Source organism: Dysidea avara, chromosome 5 (assembly GCF_963678975.1).
Source record: "Dysidea avara chromosome 5, odDysAvar1.4, whole genome shotgun sequence".
Classification (NCBI taxonomy): Eukaryota; Metazoa; Porifera; class Demospongiae; order Dictyoceratida; family Dysideidae; genus Dysidea; species Dysidea avara.
This window is the reverse complement of record NC_089276.1, coordinates 31,633,149-31,655,557: the sequence shown is the minus strand read 5'-3', so window position 1 is coordinate 31,655,557 and position 22,409 is coordinate 31,633,149. Positions and strand designations below refer to the sequence as shown.

The window sequence follows — 22,409 nt, the reverse complement described above, 5'->3', positions numbered from 1 at the left end:
TGGATGAAAAGAAACAAGTAGATCTAGATTTTTGCAAAGCCTTTGATAAAGTGCCACATAGACAGCTATTAAACAAACTAAAGCACTATGGAATTACTGGTAACCTTGTTAAATGGATAGAGCAATGGCTGACTAAAAGAAACCAACAAGTAACTCTAGAAAATCATGTGTCAAGTAAACTACCCGTAAAGTTTGGAGTTCCACAAGGAACCGTATTGGGACCTCTCATGTTTTTGCTGTACATTAATGACATTGATGAAAATATTTCCTCAACTGTTCGGCTATTTGCTGATGATTGCGTTATGTATAGGATAATTGATTCCTTAGAAGATTCACTGTGCCTTCAAAGAGACCTCAGTACCATTCTTAACTGGACTAAAAAGTGGCAGATGCAATTGAACATTGACAAATGTGTAGTATTAAGGTGTACAAGATCAACATCTTCCATTAATTATGACTATAATTTAAATGACGAAACTCTTCACGTAACAGAACAACATCGATACCTGGGACTTATTTTTTCATGAAAGCATGCAATGGTCGCATCATATTCAAGCTATGTGCATTAAAGCAAACATATCCTTAAATTTTCTTCGGCGCAACTTAAGTAAATGTAGTAGTAATGTCAAGCAAAATGCCTACATTACCATTATAAGACCATTGTTAGAGTATGCAGCTTGTGTCTGGGACCCTTATCATGAATACTTAATATATGACATAGAAAAAATCCAATGACGTGCTGCAAGATGGGTCCTTTCTGATTTTAGTTGGTACAGTAGTGTGACAGATATGTTGAATTTCCTTGAATGGCCAACCCTACAAGAGAGAAGACACATTAATAGGTTAAGCCAATTTCACAAAATTGTTCATCAGCTTACTCCTTCCATACAGCTACCATCTTATTTCTTACCAACTCAGTATCCAACTAGACAGCTCCATCAACACCGATTTATTATCCCAGTCAATTCCACTGTATCGTATCAGAAAAGTTTCTTTCCGAATACTTTAAGAGAATGGAACACTTTACCTAACAATTTTATTGAAGAGCCGGCAATCCACAGAAATTTTTACCAACCACCTTGTCATCACACAATAAATAATTTATGTATGCATGTATATGTTAAATGTTTTTTTTGTTTGTAATTACCTGGGTCAATTATCAGCTGTGCTGTCTCAACCCAGTATATAATCATAATCATAATGCACTACCACATACTCAATGAGCAGCATGACATTGGATGTTTTCCAAATAAAAGACTGAATGTTCTTTTGAGTAAAAGGATTTCATAGCTGACATCCATACTCCAACAACACGTCTATAGGCAGTGGGTTTAATTAGTGGAGTGGCACCAGATAGAGTAATTCAAAATATTCGGTGGTCTTAGCAGCAATAATTCTACAGTGTTTGGACCAATATAAATTAGTAGTGATATAAAGCCTCAAATAGCATACTGAGGTGGACCACCAAAGTGGTATATCATTCACAGAGTAAGTAGCAGTAATTGGAGAACGTGATGCACAGAATCTCCTCATAATGTACAATGTAGCTGAACTCTCTACAGTGCGCATAGCTTGTAACACAGTTGATCTCTGTGAACTCTTTAATTAGCTACAGGGTGTAACTGAACTTTCTACAAGGTGACGCTGAATTCTCTACATGCATGCATGCAGGGTGACCAGTAATGTAACTGAATTTTTTCAGGATGACTTGTTTGTATGGCTGAACTCTCTACTGGAAGACTTGTGACATATATATCTGAACTCTCCACATGGTGACTTGTAACCTAGTTGAATTCTCTACAAGATGATTTGCTAAACGTTATACTGGGTAAACGTTTTTAGGGAGACTTGTATGTAGTTGGCCTCTCTACAAGGTGACTTGTGAAAGTGGTACATGGTGATTTTCAACATGTATGATCCCTCCTTACTGCTTTAATGTTGTCGTAAGCAATTGTGTTCATGTTTGGTATGTAGACTATATACCGAAAGTGGAGGGTACTTGCTTAGCAAAAATTGTTTTATTTCATAAAGGCATCACAGATTTACATATGCATTAATATCATACTTTTGTTCTCCCTGTCAATAACACACTGGTGTGATACACCGGCTTCCTTGGCTGTACAACACACTATTGTGTGATCTTGATATAAATTATTGCTAAACTATTATAGCAATCCACACAACCATGTATGCATTTAAAATTTCTTTTGAAACAACAAAATTAATTTAATCATTTTACATCAATATTAATGCTGTGTAATACAAATATTACAATCAATATTATACAAGAGCAATGTTTATCTGATTGGTGCATACTTACTAACAATGTCCAGTAAATTCCAATATGATGGTCCTAAACTGTAAATTGCTGTAATGAGAACCCCTAGAGTTGCCTTCGAGCCATTCTTGTCCAGCCACTTCCGTAGCACCTGTACAGCTTGCTCTTGCACTGAAAACATGTAATCTCTTTTGATGGCATACAAGTCTGCTTCACTGACATTAAGCATTCTTCCCAAAGCCTCCCACTCTGCTACCATGTTTGCTGCCAGTGACATGAGCATCCTTTGATGGGAAGAAAGTGCACCAACTTGTGTAGCATCATCCCCAAGAAGATTAAATATGAGATTAGCTTGTCTACTTTTTGGATCTTGTACAGTTACCGATTGTGTATAGCTACATTGATCATTATGTCTCTGCATCTGTTGCTGAACAATATTATCAGTTCCTACATGTTGATTAACTTTTTGCTGACCAAATCTTCCTGTTTTTGGAGCAAGTTTAACCATTTGGCCTAGCTTGGGTTTCTGTATTCGATTTTGACCAGTTAAATATGCATAGAGACTAGCAAATTCCTCACTCTCAACACCAAGACAACTTGATGATAAGCAGTACGATGTTCCTCCTTGCATTGCTGGTGGTATATACTCCATGTTCTTTGGCATGTCAAGGAACACTGCTCTGAAGGTGACATTGGTGTTGGGGTCATTCATCAAGTTGTATACAGTGTACCCCACCACTCGACTACCACTTGTCAGGTTGTTGTAGAACATTTCATCAATCATACAGAGGACAACATCTGACTCCCTCAGCTTTTGCTCATACCAAGCTGTCCAATTCTTAGGAGGGGTGTCATATTCAAACAGATCAATAGTGACATTAACACACATTTCTCTCAGTTTCACAGCCAGTTTCATAATTGCTCTACCTCGGACATCCGCAATACCATTAAAGTGCAAGATGAAAACCCTACGATGGTGTTGCAGCTTCTCGTTGTTGGTCGCAGTAAATGATGGATCGTAGCCATGAAATGACTGCTGGTGTTTGCTTGGCTTATGAATCCGAGAAAACACATCAGGAACCGCGTATGTCGAAACGTAATCCATTTTCAAGTCTATAGTCCAATCAATCCGTCGAGCAATCTGTTAGTGATTTACCACTTTCAAGCAGTTCTACACCTTAAATTTAGCATAGAAATTCGATCACATTCCCAGCTGGTCAGGGTTTAATCCAGTACTCTCGAGATTAGTCTCGATCTGTGCACCCGTTTAAACCGGGTCGGGTCATCCGGGTCATCCGGGTCAACCGGGTCCGAGACCGGGTCACATTTTGTCCTGGTCAGATCATAGATAATAATTTTATATACTGTTTATTAATATCTAATCCAAAACAGCCAAGCTGTAAAAAAGTGTGCGGCCCTCAAAAAGTCTATGGTGAAAAAAGATGTGAAATCCAAGGTGGCGGCCAAGAAATGGCCGTGATGGTATTATTATTATTATTAATATCAATGGACAAAAGTTGCTTGGCAGTACAAGACTGTCATTTGAGAGTGCCCATATCTTGTTGTTCTCTATAAATCATCAAGATTCTTCTTAAATAATGCCACGGTTGGTGCAGAAATAACATCTGCTGGAAGAGAATTCCACAAATTAACTACTCTGTTGGCGAAAAAATTATGCCTCACTAGTAGCCGAGATCGAAATTTAAAGAGTTTACGGTGGTGACCTCTGGTGGTATCCGTATTACTCAAAATGAAAAATGAGGTAGGGTTGATGTCATAGTAACCATTCAATATCTTGTAGGTCTCAATTAGATCTCCCTTTTGACGTCTACAATACAGTGAATATAAACCAAGTCTCTCTAGACGAGTTTCGTATGGTAAATCAAATAAACTAGGTAGGTTAATGGTAAAAAATTTAATAACGACAATTCAGGTGAATTTTGGTGCCACTTAGTCAATTGGCACAAAATTCACCTGAATTGTCGTTATTATTATTATTATTATTATTATTGGGGGTACAGGTAAGGAGGCAAAGCCTGTAAAAACCTGATCTATACAATCAAACTACTACAAAAATAACTATACAATATCATACTGGTAATCATAATAAAATCTATCTAGGTGTGTCTTAAACAAATTGGTTGAATGAACATTAACTGAGTCATATGGGAGTCCATTCCAATCATTTATAATTCTATATTTTTTACCATTAACCTACCATCACAGCCATTTCTTGGCCGCCACCTTGGACTTCACATCTTTTTTCACCATAGCCCTTTTGAGGGCCGCACACTTTTTTTACAGCTTGGCTGTTTTGGATTAGATTTCACTTCTTTTTGTATTTGCATACCCCAAATCCGGCCTATGGCCGGCTTTGGGACTTTTTTACCTATATTTTTTTCTTTGCCACAGGAAGAAGAAAAGATGAAGCAGATGTACTTTAGATATTTCTGATTTTATCAGTAAATGTACAAATTATATCGAGTCGCGCGGCCAGTAAAACAGAAACGCGCGCCGCAGACAATAAATGACGCGACCACTACGTGAGGATTTTACAAGAACGAACGTTGTCAAATTCGGCCTTCCTGTAATCCACCCGTCACTTACGCTATCCCTCTGAAACTCTGGAGTTGAACTCATCGTGTCACTAGTAACTACCACACAAGCAGTGAAGCAAATCCATGCCGATTGTTTCGTGATCGAGGTTGCCGACATCAAAGGGGAAGTTTCATTTTTTTTTTTAATCGCATGCGGTTAGACGTAACCGCAGGTGTATGCCTTGCGTTCCTTTGTGCATTCCGAACATTGATCGCCCTGTTATCGCTTCAGTATTCACTCAATCACCTCAAGATTCACATCATCGATTTCACCATACATGATTACCCTACAGTCGTGATTTCAGCACCAAACTAAGTTTCAGTCGTCTTCAGTCGACCTAGAGGCCAAATACAAATCCCAGATTGTTGTTTTCCGCAATACTCGCTTGGCATGTAGGGTAATTTCACGTGTCTTTAAACTGTTCTGAAAGTTTCGTTCAGATTGAAACATTTGTTTTCGAGAATGGCTAGTTTGAATTTAGTCGCCCCCACGTCATTTGCTCTCTAAGAATTTTACTCGAAGTTGAAAGAATAACGCAGAGCACAACTGCGTATTTGATGAACTGGCGCTCTATGTAGTTAATCAGTACATATAGCCACCAAGAAGTGTGCTGCCATAGATTATAGTCCATAGATATAATCTATGGTGCTGCATACCATCCTTCGTTTTGAAATTAGTCGCCCCCACATAATTTGTCCTCTAAGGGCGCGGCTTAAAGAATGACACAAGAGTACAACTGCGGTTACCAGTTGTTGACACAAGCTGTGAGTAATTAGCACATGTATAGCTAGCTTAAAGGAAGTGTGCAAAATCGCCTAATACAATTGTCACCATGCATTATTGCATTTTATAGCACCCCCACACAAAATTACACATGTAATTACAACATACAGAGGAGACACATGAATACCAAACACTTTTCACAACAATAATGTAAGAATTGTACAATAATGACTGTAATATAACTGCTATGCAAATGTTTTCCAGTGGCCCGCCATGGTAGCAAGTCTCACATGACGGCATGTATATTCATCCAAACACAATGGGAGTAACGAGTAAGTACAATGACAACAAGTTGGTATGACTCCATTTGTAGAATCCAGATGAGTGGGTGTGGCTCCAGTATGTCTAAACAGTTAACAAACATTCCTGTTATAAATACGTGCTAGAGTTGCAATATAATAGTATAGTATTTAAATGCAATAATACATAGTCTCCATTGCATCACTATCAAACGACACTAAGTGGAGGATATTGTTGCATCTCTAGTATGTACACTCTATCAGTACAACCTATCTTAATGGCCACTAGTATAGAAAGACAACCACTCTTGAAAAGCCAATTCCAATTGAGAATTTATACACTGTTACCTGCTGAATGAGTGAAGGTGGCAATAAACAAGTTCCACCGTAATTTATATACGTGATCTGATCCTGTATATTCTGTCAGTGGATGAGATCCACTTGGCCAGGACAAAATGTTACTCAAGTGCCCTGGATGATCCATACTCAACCAACTTATGACCCAGTGGCACAATGGAACTGACTACTTATAGAGAATACAATTATATTTATTTCTAAGATGTGTGGATGTGTGGACACATTACAACACATTACATGTACATACAAGACATGCTACGTACTGTTTTAGCATTTCAAGTCACCACATTATACACGTACCAGTCAACAATGCTTCATAGTGCCCATCAGTAAACCTGAAGAAAAGTTACGAAAAATAAAAATTCACATAAGTACAATGAAACCTCATTAATATGGCAGGCTGTGGGACCAAAAAATTTGGCCTGAATAACAAGGTGGCCTTATTAATGAGGTCATAAGTAATGCTTAGCTATATTTGGGACCTACTAGAGGTGGCCAATATAATGAGGTGGTCTTATTAAAGAGGTGGCCACTAAGTGAGGTTTCACTGTACATATAGTTCACAATATTGTGAACAATATTAATGGTTAACAATATACACTGAAACTTGCAGGTCACTTCTTGTGGAAGATTGCTCTCTACACAAAATGACACATTCAGAGATTGTATTTAGATGGATGATACAGTAACGCATTGTGACTTCAATACTCGTGATGTGTCACTGCTAGGCAGCAACCATATACACGGCACTGCCACATCGCACTTGCTCGCACACACAATTTTGCTAAAGATTTTACAAATTGATAATTATTAGGGGTGTGGCAACTAGCTGTTTCGCTCGCAAGACTGTGTGGCAGCTGTTTCCCTTCTGTACAAGTGGCCACCAAGACAGGTCCACTGTGGATGAAAGCCAGGCATTAGATATTTGGTATTTCATGTGTTGAAGACAATCCAGGGCTTCTGGTAGTCTCAAATCTCACCACAGTTTAACTCAGGCAGTGTTGTGGTCACCACTAAACTACTGGAATGCTGTGTTATGTTCATCTTATGCTTGGCTACTATATTGTAGAACTGAAATGGATACTCTGAAAAATATATCCTATGGATAATGACTCCATCACTTTCTTTATCAGGAGCTTATAAGGACCAATAGTGAAACTTTTTACACTTGGGGCTGACAGTCAACTGCCTATGTCTGAAGCAGTGCTTTTGGTGCTCTAACAGATTGGCTGCCCCCTTGCTGCCAGCACTCACTGTCTCATATGCTGTCATACACTAAATCCATCTCTATAGCCAGTTAGAACAGCATGCTTCTTACCTTTTTTAAGGCCGCATAATGCAGCCACCTCTTTAATAAGGCAAGGTTAGAAAATTTTGTCCCTACGGCCTGAATAATGACCAGTTTTCACTGTACTATTAGTGATTAGTGATCATGGGGGATTATTTATTATTATTATTATTATTACTAGGACCGTGTCACATACAACCAAGTACATACACCAACGTGACAGCCCCCCGGTGAGGCTATTAGGTGGTGAATGCATTATCCCCAAATCAACTCAATATGTCACAGTAGTGACAGATATAACACAATAGTGGCATCGTAACTAAAGGCCACCAGTAGCTAAGTGCCAGTACATCATTGGTGTGGTATAAATGGCACAGTGATGTGTACAAAGTATATGTATACAAAACATACAGGAGAGAACTATACATTATTGCAGTATTGTATGCAGCAATACATTATAGGCAACATCACCATGCAGATAAAAATTATTAGCCAATATACAGCAATGCATATCAACATCAACTAGAGCTAAGTAAGGTTCATCAGTGATGTAGCAATGGCACAGTGATGGGTGACACACTATAGTTATGCATACACAACTTTCAGGAGATAGCTACACAATGTTGTAGGCGTATGCAAGCCAGATGAACCAGATAAAGGAAGATAGCCAAGCCACTAGAGCCTAGTAGCTACGCCAGGTGAAGGCAAAAAAGATTAAGCACGTATTGAATTGCGTGACACCAACACAAAGAAAGTTCGCCATGCCAGCTACACAAGACAAAATTGTTTACTTGTATTTTATATGTAACTGTAAGCTTATTGTAAAGAGCGTGGCATATGTCAGTTTAATGTTTTCTTGTATTGTTTATTTACGTGAATGAATCCACTGGCAGCTGGCATGGAGACTTGAGATATTACAAACATAAAAACTTACTTGTAATCTTCTTGTTTACACAAGTGGCTTCTGGCTCTCCTGCACGGGCATCACTAATCTTCTTCGCGCAATATGTAAGTAATTAAGCAAGGGTGTGGTACTGGGCGTTATATAGAATTACACGTATGGTCAAGTCATCAGCACAAACAGGAGCGACGATTATACGTTTGTGCCTTCATTCACAGGCGAATCTATCCCCGGTTAGTTCATGTCTCTAGGCCTCGTAGTTTTCTCAAACATTAATTATTAATTATTTATTTATTTATGACGTAATTTTAACCGCGTTTCGTATTATTCTTAGTACTTGGTTGTATAATTATTATCAATTTTTCCAAAGATGGGTAACACAAAGGCAATACTGCCTGTACAAGGTGATCCCCAACACAGAACATACATTCACATGTACAATTACACACAAACAAATACAAAAGGAACATGAACTACTTAATAATTACAAAATCAATAAACCTAATTAAGATACTAAGATATACAAACGCTACAACCTCTAAATATAGCAGTAAATTTTTTACCCTGGTCCAATGTCTCGTGATAATCGTGACTTCGTGAGAGACTCTACTGTGACAAATACATGTTTATCATGATATGTGCTAATCGCCTTTTTACAATTAAGTTTTAAAACACAAATACATGTATAGTTAAACTCACCAATTGCGACTAAATCCCTTCAACACGAAAAGACAAGTAATGAGACAACCTTGGAGACAACAGCCACACAAGCCTATTCTGGTGCGTTTATTTAGTAGTAATATAAATTTTAAAGGCGTTTATTTACAACAGGACATAATTACGCGCCCATCTATTGTCTCTGTACATACCTGCCTTTTCTCTACTATTCTCATTTCATTTCACAAGATCTCTTGGCAGGGGCGTAGCTTCTTCACTTGAATTAGTCAATGCTTGAAGTAGATCGAGATACTCTAATAGAACAGTCACATTTCTACAAGTGCCATATTTTTATATTATAAAGTCTGTAAGTAGCTAGTAATTTAAACTATACAATCCGATGCTAAGCAGAAGTTGTAACTATGCTAAATATTGATTGCTGTGTTACAGCTGTTTTGTGACTGCTCTAATAGAATATCTTGATCGTTTCAATGCAGTACAAGATGAAAGGCAAAGTGTTGTTAAGGGTTTACTAGTTAAAATGGTTGTTAGTTGACTGCAGTTGCATGCCACTAACAGGGCCGTCCAGAGAAATTAGAGGGCCCAGGGAAAAGAGTTAAAGAGGGGCCCAGGGGCAAGGAAGGGTCTAGATCCTGACTGCTCTATTAGAGTATATCGATCTTTCTTTAAACAGGTATTCAAGTGGCCCCTTTCAGGCTGTGGTAGGGGGCAAAATACCCCAGTTACCCCCAATGTGGGCGGCCCTGGCCACTAAAATTACAGTTATATTTTAATATTCTGTCACTGTAATTTGGGGCTTCTGTCAAAACCATGGAAACTCACCTACTGTTATCAACAGTGCATTGCTTATTCTAACATAAAGTATTGAAATCCCATCCAAAAACAGCTTATAGCTGTAAAAAAAGTGCGCGTCCAAGTAAAGCAGAGTTAACTACGACAAAAAGTAATGATATCATAATGCGGCCATGTGCAAGGTGTGCAAGTTGTAAAATTAATATTAGCTAATCAGATAATACAATGTTATTGTTAAAGTGTTAATGAGAACTATGTGATGCTGCTAGTTTTTAAGTGTGTGAGCATCTTCATAAATGCCACATAAATTTAATTCTCAATAAAGCAATGTGTATAGATTCTCTGATAGTAATAAATAGTTTGAGTTTGGCCACCTTTCCTTTGTTCGTAGCATTGCTGTATACAGGAAAGGCGGCCAAACTCAAACTATTTATTACTATCAGAGAATCTATACACATTGCTTTATTGAGAATTAAATTTATGTGGCATTTATGAAGATGCTCACACACTTAAAAACTAGCAGCATCACATAGTTCTCATTAACACTTTAACAATAACATTGTATTATCTGATTAGCTAATATTAATTTTACAACTTGCACACCTTGCACATGGCCGCATTATGATATCATTACTTTTTGTCGTAGTTAACTCTGCTTTACTTGGACGCGCACTTCTTTTACAGCTATAAGCTGTTTTTGGATGGGATATATAATACATATATTTATCACAGAACTCTCCATGGTGGTTTCTTTGTAACTGAACACTCTACAAGGTGACTTCTTTTAGCTGCTCTCTCTACAGGGTGAATTGTTTGTAGCTGAATGATCTACAAGGTAACTTCTTCTAGCTGATCTCTCTACAGGGTGATTTGTTTGTAGCTGAACTATCTACAAGGTAACATCTTCTAGCTGATCTCTCTACAGGGTGATTTGTTTGTAGCTGAACTATCTACAAGATAACTTCTTCTAGCTGATCTTTCTACAGGATGATTTGTTTGTAGCTAAATTCTGTACAGGTGATTTGTTTACAGCTGAGCTCTTTACAGAATAGTTTCTTTGTAGCTGAACTCTCTACGAGGTAACTTCTTCTAACTGATCTTTCTACAGGGCAATCTGCTTGTGGCTAAATTTTCTACAAGGTGATTTCTTTGCAGCTGAACTCTCTACATGGTGGTTTCTTTGTAGCTGAGCTCTCCACAAGGTAATTTCTTCTAGCTGATCTCTCTACAGGGTGATTTGTTTGTAGCTGAATTCTCTACAAGGTGGTTTCTTTGTAACTGAACTCTCTACAAGGTAACTTCTTCTAGCTGATCTTTCTACAGGGTGATTTGTTTGTAGCTGAATTCTGTACAGGTGATTTGTTTGCAGCTGAGCTCTTTACAGAATGATTTCTTTGTAGCTGAACTCTCTACAAGGTAACTTCTTCTAGCTGAACTCTCTACATGGTGGTTTGTTTGTAGCTGAACTCTCTACAAGGTGACTTCTTATCAACAGGGTGATTTGTTTGCAGCTGAACTACCTACAAGGTAACATCTTCTAGCTGATCTCTCTACAGGGTGATTTGTTTGTAGCTAAACTATCTACAAGATAACTTCTTCTAGCTGATCTTTCTACAGGGTGATTTGTTTGTAGTTGAATTCTGTACAGGTGATTTGTTTGCAGCTGAGTTCTTTACGGAATGGTTTCTTTGTAGCTGAACTCTTTACAAGGTAATTTCTTCTAGCTGATCTCTCTACAGGGTGATTTATTTGTAGCTGAACTCTCTACAGGGTGATTTGTTTGTAGCTGAACTATCTACAAGATAACTTCTTCTAGCTGATCTCTCTACAGGGTTATTTGTTGATAGCTGAATTCTGTATATAGGTGATTTATTTGAAGCTGAGCTCTTTACAGAATGGTTTCTTTGTAGCTGAACTCTCTACAAGGTGACTTCTTCTAGCTGAACTCTCTACATGGTGGTTTGTTTGTAGCTGAACTCTCTACAAGGTGACTTCTTCTAGCTGATCTCTCTACAGGGTGATTTGTTTGTAGCTGAACTATCTACAAGATAACTTTTTCTAGCTGATCTTTCTACAGGGTGATTTGTTTGTAGCTGAATTCTGTACAGGTGATTTATTTGCAGCTGAGCTCTTTACAGAATGGTTTCTTTGTAGCTGAACTCTTTACAAGGTAACTTCTTCTAGCTGATCTCTCTACAGGGTGATTTGTTTGTAGCTGAATTCTGTACAGGTGATTTGTTTGCAGCTGAGCTCTTTACAGAATGGTTTCTTTGTAGCTGAACCCTTTACAAGGTAACTTCTTCTAGCTGATGTCTCTACAGGGTCACTAGTTTGTAAATGAATTCTCTACATTGTGGTTTCTTTGTAACTGAACTCTCTACAAGGTAACTTCTTCTAGCTGACCTTTCTACAGGGTGATTTGTTTGTAGCAGAATTCTGTACAGGTGATTTGTTTGCAGCTGAGCTCTTTACAGAATGGTTTCTTTGTAGCTGAACTCTCTACAAGGTTGCTTCTTCTAGCTGATGTCTCCACAAGGTCACTAGTTTGTAGCTGAACTCTCTACATGGTGGTTTGTTTGTAGCTGAACTCTCTACAAGGTGACTTCTTCTAGCTGATCTATCAACAGGGTGATTTGTTTGCAGCTGAACTACCTACAAGGTAACATCTTCTAGCTGATCTCTCTACAGGGTGATTTGTTTGTAGCTGAACTATCTACAAGATAACTTCTTCTAGCTGATCTTTCTACAGGGTGATTTGTTTGTAGCTGAATTCTGTACAGGTGATTTGTTTGCAGCTGAGCTCTTTACAGAATGGTTTCTTTGTAGCTGAACTCTTTACAAGGTATCTTCTTCTAGCTGATGTCTCTACAGGGTCACTAGTTTGTAAATGAATTCTCTACATTGTGGTTTCTTTGTAACTGAACTCTCTACAAGGTAACTTCTTCTAGCTGATCTTTCTACAGGGTGATTTGTTTGTAGCAGAATTCTGTACAGGTGATTTGTTTGCAGCTGAGCTCTTTACAGAATGGTTTCTTTGTAGCTGAACTCTCTACAAGGTAGCTTCTTCTAGCTGATGTCTCCACAAGGTCACTAGTTTGTAGCTGAACTCTCTACATGGTGGTTTCTTTGTAACTGAACTCTCTACAAGGTGACTTCTTCTAGCTGATTTTTCTACAGAGTGATTTGTTTGTAGCTGAACTCTCTACAAGGTAACTTCTCCTAGCTGATCTCTCTACAGGGAGATTTGTTTGTAGCTGAACTCTCTACAGGTGATTTGTTTGCAGCTGAACTCTCTACATGATGGTTTCTTTGTAGCTGAACTCTCTACAAGGTAACTTCTTCTAGCTGATCTCTCTACAGGGCGATTTGTTTGTAGCTAAACTCTGTACATGGTGGTTTCTTTGTAGCTGAACTCTACAAGGTGATTTCTTCTAGCTGAACTATCTCTTTCTATAGTTGCATGAATTCCCTACAAGGTAACTTCTTCTAGCTGATCTCTCTACAGGGTGAATTGTTTGTAGCTGATCTCTATACAGATTACTTGTTTCTAGCTGATCTCTTGAATTCTCTTCAGGGTGACTGCTCTATTAGAGTATCTCGATCTCGCACTTGCTACACCAAGTTGGAGTTCGTGTTATAACTCCGTGGCTTTAAGTCTGATTCTTCTACACCATTGAAGAGCCTTTCTAAGATGATAACTCCATCTATACAGCGATTTTCAAAGCATTACCCGAAGCGGTTTATCTGGTAGGCGTGGCAAGCAGTCGTTTTTTATTAGCTAATCTCGATTGCGTAATTGTTACACACTGTTGGTTTTTTCGTTGTATCTTCCTGGTTTTTAGCTCGATTTCTTTAAAACCACAAAAGGTTTGAGGTTCAATAGTTAACCTATTCACATACCGACTTTCAGCTTCTTCCCATACGCGGTTTACCCTGTAGGCGTGACAACATATTGGTGTTATTTTTCGTGAATAATCGCTCATAACTCTTTGCCTGTTTATCGTATTCCAGCCAAAGTTGGTACAGAGATGCGCCTTTATAACCCCCTTCTGTGTGCCTAATTTCAAGGCGATTGGATATGGAGTTCGCGTTTTATAGCAGTTTTTGTAAGTGTGCGAAAAGAGGAAGAAGAATAAGAAAAAACCGAAGAAACTAAGCCAATTTTTGAAGTCGTATATCTCCGGAACGCAATCGCTCCAATTTGGAATGTGGAGTTCTGAAGTTGGAGGGAGTGTCCACAGCAAAAATCGTCTTGTTTCATCAAGGCAGCACAGAGCTATGGAGGTGCGAAAATTGCGTCTTCGTTCTTCCTGTCAATATACTCACGGGTGTTGCGCGCCGGCTTCTTGGGCCGCACGACACACTACCATGTGTCTTGATTATTTATTGTTACTGGGCAGACGGAAATTGCAGATACGCCCCGGGGGGGGGGGGGTGATCAACATAATTATACCTAAGGTATTATCTATGGTCAGACCCGCTTTAAAAATTATCCGGATTGGATCACGTGCGAAGCAAATTGTTTAGTTGTACGGTAGAGAAGTGTATAAACGTGCCATAGTCAAGTCCTGATGTAAGCCACGCCAACTTATCGGACAACTTTCTGCAACCACACGTGCAGCCACGCCCATTTATCGGTGATATTAATATCTACAGGTATGTACGAACCATGCTCATAGTTGCCTGCTGGCTTATGTGTAGCCATGCCCACTAAACGATTGTTGTTGTATGAGATAGGGCAAGGTCAGTTTCTTTCGTGAGCCACGCCCACTTTATATCGGGAATGTGTCATGCTTTTTAAAATTATGGTGTGTTAGGTATGCGCAGTGTAGTAAGTTTACCATCAATGTCAAGGCACCACAATTTAACAAGACGCTGAATGAATGCAGTATGAATGGCCCTTCTCTTGTCATGTTTTATATCCACACAAAAACAGCCAAGCTGTGAAATAATGGTGCAGCCTTAAAAAGCTCAAGTGAAAAAGTTGTGAAATCAAAGGTAGCAGCCAAGAAATGGTTGCAATGATGTTAATCCGAAGAAATTTTAACAATGTACACAGACAGACATTACTAATATTTATTAGCATTAACATCATAGTAAGCTGCCACTTTTGATTTCACAATTTTTCACTTGGGCTTTTTAGGCTGCACCATTTTTTGTGTGGATTGCTATAATGGTTTGTTAATAATATCGTAAAGGAGATTGACTGAGAGACAATCACGGTAAGATTTTAAAGATGGGGACATCCTAACTACTCCAAACATTGATCTCATTTGATTTTAAGATAAACATTTGTCAATTAATGATAACTCTGTACAGGGTGATACATAGTGATTTTCAACATGTATGACCCCTCTTTACTGCTTTAATGTTGTCGTAAGCAATTGTGTTCATGTTTGGTATATAGACTATATACCGAAAGTGGAGGGCACTTGCTTAGCAAAAATTCAGTTACTTCATAAAGGCATCACAGATCTACGTATGCATTAATATCATACTTTTGTTCTCCCTGTCAATAACACACTGGTGTGATACACCAGCTTCCTTGGCTGTACAACACACTATTGTGTGATCTTGATATAAATTATTGATAAACCATTATAGCAATCCACACAACCATGTATGCATTTGAAATTTCTTTTGAAACAACAAAATTAATTAAATATTTTTACATCATCAATATTAATGCTGTGCAACACAAATATTACAATCAATATTATACAAGAGCAATGTTTATCTGATTGGTGCATACTTACTAACAATGTCCAGTAAATTCCAATATGATGGTCCTAAACTATAAATTGCTGTAATGAGAACCCCTAGAGTTGCCTTCGAGCCATTCTTGTCCAGCCACTTCCGTAGCACCTGTACAGCTTGCTCTTGCACTGAAAACATGTAATCTCTTTTGATGGCATACAAGTCTGCTTCACTGACATTCAGCATTCTTCCCAAAGCCTCCCACTCTGCTACCATGTTTGCTGCCAGTGACATGAGCATCCTCTGATGGGAAGAAAGTGCACCAACTTGTGTAGCATCATCCCCAAGAAGATTAAATATGAGATTAGCTTGTCTGCTTTTTGGACCTTGCATAGTAGCAGTATTTGTCAATTGTGTATAGCTACATTGATCATTATGTCTCTGCATCTGTGGCTGAACAATATTATCAGTTCCTACATGTTGATTAACTTTTTGCTGACCAAATCTTCCTGTTTTTGGAGCAAGTTTAACCATTTGGCCTAGCTTGGGTTTCTGTATTCGATTTTGACCAGTTAAATATGCATAGAGACTAGCACATTCCTCACTCTCAACACCAAGACAACTTGATGATAAGCAGTACGATGTTCCTCCTTGCATTGCTGGTGGTACATACTCCATGTTCTTTGGCATGTCAAGGAACACTGCTCTGAAGGTGACATTGGTGTTGGGGTCATTCATCAAGTTGTATACAGTGTACCCCACCACTCGACTACCACTTGTCAGGTTGTTGTAGAACATTTCATCAATCATACAGAGGACAACATCTGACTCCCTCAGCTTTTGCTCATACCAAGCTGTCCAATTCTCAGGAGGGGTGTCATATTCAAACAGATCAATAGTGACATTAACACACATTTCTCTCAACTTCGCAGCCAGTTTCATAATTGCTCTACTTCGAACATCCGCAATACTAGTCTCGCGTGGCCAGACCGCTTTTTCTTCGTCACGGCGCTTATCGATTAGAGATTATAAGCGCCTACTCCGAAATAGGGTCTGGTCCAGAATCAATACGTAAACTCGTTTTCACACCCCAAGCAAGAGCTCGGGGTGTTTAATCAACTTTCGTCATATAACGTATACTTCCTTTTAAATTTCAAGCCATGTACGCACTGGAAATGCCATAAACGATAGCCGGTGGAGTTGATGAGAGACGCTGAGGCTGGTTTTCTACGGTTAAAAAGGTCACGGATCGATTCCTTGTGAAAACAAAAGGCTAAAGGCAAACTGAGCAAGGAATCAACCCGTGTTCTTTTTAGCCTTAGAAAACCAGCCTCAGTGTTTCTCATCGACTCTACTGGCCGGCTATCGTTCATGGCATTTCCAGTGCGTACGTGGCTTGAAAATCAAAAGGAAGTATACGTTATATGATGACAGTTGATTAAACACCCCGAGCTCTTGCTTGGGGTGTGAAAACGAGTTCACGTATTGATTCTGGACCAGACCCTATTTCGGAGTAGGCGCTTATAATCTCTAATCGATAAGCGCCGTGACGGAGAAAAAGCGGTCTGGCCACGCGAGACTACCGCAATACCATTAAAGTGCAAGATGAAGACTCAGTCTACGGCTACGCTGGTGTTGCAGCTTCTCGTTGTTGGTCGCAGTAGATGATGGATCGTAGCCATGAAATGACTGCTGGTGTTTGCTTGGCTTATGAATCCGAGAAAACACATCGGGAACCGCGTATGTCGACGAAACGTAATCCATTTTCAAGTGTATAGTCCAATCAATCCGTCGAGCAATTTGTTAGTGATTTACCACTTTGGAGCAGTTCTACACCTTAAATTTAGCATAGAAATTCGATCACGGTCCTGGTTTAATCTCGGGTTTAATCTCGGGTTTAATCCAGTACAACAATAACAACAATAACTCTCGCTTCTCATTATGTGCAGACTTTAACACGGGCGCGCGCCCCCTACTCACGTGTGTTGAGTACCTCATGCTCAACCTTTGTTTCTCCGCGTAACAAAACATAGCGAATGACCTTTCGGTGATTATGTGTTAACCATGTCCAGGACTGGTATCTAGATCACAAGATGGTATATATCTGTTTACCAGATATAGCGCTGAGCTGGTTTGATAGCTTCAATATGGAAGGTACATAAGGCCCCTATTTGGTGATTATTAGTTTCTCATCCACCGCCCGCATCCTTCTTAAGCTACCGCATGGTAAGCCATTATTTACTCTGTGCATGCTCAGAAGAACATGTGATACCAAACTGATATATTTTTTTGTTGAACGCTACAATGCGCTATTTATCGCCAGGAGAACTGTTGTTTTCCTTAGCAAATTGCTGCAGTACCAGTTGCAATCGTGTTCTATCGACTTCATCAAAGCAGGCTTTCAGTTGACTGTCAAAAAACAGTTGGCGATCACCAAAAGTAGAATCAGCTGGTGAAGGAAATGTTTGTAGTAAGAAAGACAATTTGGACAACTGAAGGTCTGTACATCAGTGTGTTAATATTATAAAATAATGGTATAATGGTAATACCCTCCCGCCCGCATCATAATAATTAGAAAGGCTGGATGAGAAACTAATAATCACCAAATAGGGGCCTAACTGGTTTATGTCACTGGCACAGTATATGTGTACACTCAGCATAGCCTCATGTATGTGTAGGGTTGAGGCAATCATTTTCTGAGTTGTGTAACTCCAATGTAGTGTTAGCAGCAATTCTGTCCCCTAATGCACCTATCAATGTTAAGCCCCACTACCCCCCTCCCGGGCTTACTAGGGAATTAGTGGGGGATTTTGACCTGATTTGATCTGAAACTCTGCCCCACTAGTGGGGCATTTGACCGTTCGAAACTTTAGGCGTTTGTTTTAACTTGCAAGCTAAAGGAATTGACCTGTTTCCTAAAGTACCTTACAGCCATACTACATGGAGATTTGACCACTAGTCGTTCCCCCATGGGTGGAGAATTTGGATTTTTCAAAAAGTCAAATCCCCACCATTTCCCCCACTACACCCGGGAGGGGTAGGTGGGGGATAACATTGATAGGTGCATAAGGAAGAGTAAATTAAAATAATGTCCTAAGTAATGCAGTGTCACACTCAACCTTCCCAGGTCAGGCAGTGGTGGGGAATTGCAATAGTTATTAGAGCCAGTCAGTGTGTGTTGTGATGATGGTAAGAGGCCAGATGGTATGTCATTGATTTCTTGGTCACAGGGCTTTCCCTTGCTCTGGGACTTTACCTTTGCAGATACCCTGGCCCATCTAATTTATCTACTTCTGCTATAGTATGCTCACGTTGAGCTGAATCCTGAAAAACAGCTAAAAATTAAAAGTGGATTTTTTCTCAACAGAGTTAACATTTCAGCCTATCAGATGATTATTGGTAACAGCAAAGGTGTTAACAACAGACACGTACGGTTTGGCTCTATTACAAGTTCGGGAAAGGGCTATAATGGACACTGTACTTATACTGCTTCCACATAGGAAATGTATTGTGAAAATTTTGATTGGTCGTAAATATTATGTCTAACATTTGAACAAAAAGATTTTGTAATATTTTTAGCGGATCAAGCAGTACTACAAATGAGCCAAATTTCAAGATTGTGTGTAATTGCATCCATGAGTTATTAAACGTTTTTGAGGATTCAGCTCAACGTGAACATACTATAGTGGTGCCAGCCAGCTGGCAAACTCTGCAAAGTCAGATAAGTTCAGAAAGTATTCTTCTCTGACTCCATCATTTCACTTCTCCCCTCTATGTGTTGAGACCCTGGGTGCTTGGGGATCATGTACATGCTCATTAGTGAGGCAGATAGGTTCCCCGGGTAATGGAACAGTCTGGTGATAATAGGGCCACCAAATTTTTGATTCAGAAGGTTGCCACTGATGTGCAATGTGGCAACACTGCTTCTGTAATGGCAACAATTCCTTCATCTCAGGATTGGACAGAGTTTGCCTCTCTGCCCACTGTTTGAGCCGAGGTTTGAGCATTTATTATTGATTTATATTATTATTATCTTTCTTGACATTATTGTATTGTTATTAGACAATTCTACTTACATGCATGTACCTCTATGTCGAGGACAACTTAGGTAGAAATAAGTTGAGTATCCACAGCCCAATCAGAAGTATGTGGGGTGTGACAATGTGTGTCTACTCTCCACACATGTAAAATGAAGCGTACACCTTACACTATTATAACCTAATTGAGTACATTTGATTGTTTCTTTGTATTGTACTATACACACTACACATATTCAACTAAAGAACTACATATCCTGGTATCGCCTTTTAAAAATTTCCTTGATTCACATGATCGTATGTGTGTACAGGCTTCCTCCCTTCAACTGTCAGTATGACCGTCTGACTGTTCCACAAAGTTTACATATCCAACATGGAAAGCCTCACACCTCCAAGGTGCTGTTTAGCATCTGTCTAGTTAATTGTGTGTGTGTGTGTGTGTGTGTGTGTGTGTGTGTGTGTGTGTGTGTGTGTGTGTGTGTGTGTGTGTGTGTGTGTGTGTGTGTTCAAGTTCAGGGTGACTGCTATGTTTATGTGGGTCCACAGAGCTCAAAATAACAGTTGGCAGTCTGCAGTTTCCATTCAAATTTCTCCTACAGCTGACCAATATTGCTATGGTCGGCAGTTACTGCCTAGCATGTGAAATAATATTCATGTGTCATAGTATTGCCAATCAAATGTTAACTGTTTTCTGCTGAAATCACTTTTTTATTCAATTTCAGAGGATATAATTTTCTTGGCAGCATGCTTTTAGACCCCCTAGTATGGCATCTACACACTGGTGTATGCCAACCTGGCTGCATCCCTCAATATGTATGTAGCACTGCAGATCAATAGTCAGCAACTGCAGGGATTTTTATTTTATTTTTTATTTGCAATCACTGCAGTGCATAACTTTTTCGTTATTTTGAGCACTGATGCAAGGGTTGAAACCAGGTCGGGTACTTCAAATGTTGGTTTTGGTGTTTGCCATAATATGAGTTGTCTATTTAATGTTATAGCATGTTGTTGCCTATCAATGTTGACTTGTTTCTTTGCTAAGGAAATATGGAAAGTTAGCACCTTTATGGTTTCCTGATAATATATGAACACATTGACCTTATTAAACAGGTGGTATTAGGTTGGTCACATTCAAGTTGGCTGGTGACTTTGTTGCATAAAGTGTCAATAGGTCATAGAGATCATCTTTCAATTTTTACCTACTGACATACACACACACACACACACACACACACACACACACACACACACACACACACACACACACACACACACACACACACACACACACACACACACACACACACACTGCATTGCACTGCACTACACACACGAACTCACGTACACATACATGCATATTTGAGCAGGTTTCACTCTTGTTCACTGTTAACAGATTGCTGAGTCTTGTCTTGGAGTTTTTGTGGTTGATGACATTAATGAGACCAATCCTATTACTGGGCTACAAGAAAAGACTGCAGACAATAAAGTAAGTGTTTTCTCAGTTACTTAGTAGAAATATTTTATTGAACAATACGCCTTCATAATATAGAGGTATACTAGTTCATAACCTGGCCCAAAATACACTATTGGTGCTTAGTCCTAAAGTGTCTATGTTACACTGCAATTACTGCATACTAGCAAATTCACCAACCATACAAGGTGGTTGAAAACTTTGTTTGCTCTTCTCTCAGCAAAGAAGGAGACCAGCATGGATTGTACGGTGGTGAACTAATGTTAATAATCAAATGTTTACCTGTGGTATTTGCTATCAAATGTTAGTGTCTGTTGTTACCTACTATATGACACATTTTTAGTAAGTTTACTGTCAAGTGTTATTATTAAGCTAAAGATAAGGTGTGTAGTGAATTATGAAATGCTTACCAGAAGCTTATCTATCGAATGTTAGTGTGTGTTGTTACCTGATATATATTTACTTACGACATTACCTATCAATGGTTAGACAAAGTCACTGACTCAAATGGTAACCAATGTATTAATTTGTAAAGCTAATGCTAATGTGTGGCATTCAATACCAAATGTTTACCTATAGTATTATTTTGCTGTCAAATGTTAGTGTGTGAATTAACAGTCAAAAAAGTAACAGGAAAAATATTTGGCAGCCAACTGGGTATCATACGTTGTAGATGGCATGCGCATTGGGTACCTCCTAACAAGTGGTAACAAAGGTCATCTGTGTCATCCGGGGTATGGTAAGGGTCTTGTCATAGATTGTATAGCACCATCTATTGCCTTGTTGTCGTGTCATATGTAGTATGTTAAGTATGCTTATGTGAAATCCGTTTTTTTATTATTTCAATAATGGTTCCTCTCTCTCTTTTACAGTCAGGGAGTACAATGAACCACCAACAATGAACGGTAACCTCCTATTATCTGGTATAAGAGGATTAAAACATTGGTACAGTACATTCTGTCAATTCCGTACCACTGGGAACCTCAATCCTGGTTTCTATGCTTGATCCAGGCAGCAAGTTTTGCCTCGGACACTTTGGAGATTGTCTCTAGTAGTGAGCATCACAACTAGGGATTGGTAAGTATCGAAATGTGTGTATGTGCGTGCATTAGATTTGACAAAAATTTCAGGATGATGATAAAGCTATAAAAACTAGAAAATTACTGTGAGTGATGTATAATCTATAATAGGAGAGGATATGCAGAGGGTGATGTTTTAGTGAACTGTGTGCGTATGAAGCATATTCTTAGTGTATTGAACTGTGTGCATATGCAAGATAATGTATGATTT

General features: G+C 39.0%; 1 protein-coding gene and 2 long non-coding RNA genes across 3 annotated transcripts; 1 reads left to right on the top strand and 2 right to left on the bottom strand.

The window, feature by feature from the left end:
• Positions 1-5,697: 5,697 nt before the first annotated feature.
• Positions 5,698-9,477, bottom strand: LOC136256882 (uncharacterized). Its single transcript, XR_010701706.1, has 3 exons — positions 9,144-9,477; positions 6,519-6,590; positions 5,698-6,004 (listed from the first exon to the last, which is right to left on the bottom strand). It is a non-coding gene; the product is annotated as an uncharacterized lncRNA (long non-coding RNA).
• A 6,073-nt stretch (positions 9,478-15,550) lies between these two features.
• LOC136255872 (uncharacterized) lies at positions 15,551-16,597 on the bottom strand. The gene has a single exon (XM_066048767.1). The coding sequence runs from the start codon at positions 16,551-16,553 to the stop codon at positions 15,648-15,650; it is 906 nt and encodes a 301-aa protein (XP_065904839.1). The 5' UTR covers positions 16,554-16,597; the 3' UTR covers positions 15,551-15,647.
• Positions 16,598-17,627: 1,030 nt separating this feature from the next.
• Positions 17,628-22,065, top strand: LOC136256155 (uncharacterized). The gene is made up of 3 exons (XR_010701353.1): positions 17,628-17,765; positions 21,042-21,134; positions 21,992-22,065. It is a non-coding gene; the product is annotated as an uncharacterized lncRNA (long non-coding RNA).
• Positions 22,066-22,409: the final 344 nt, after the last annotated feature.

Coding starts and splice junctions, on each gene's coding strand:
- LOC136255872 (XM_066048767.1), bottom strand. CDS start 16,553: ATGAAACTGGCTGCGAAGTTGAGAGAAATGTGTGTTAATGTCACTATT.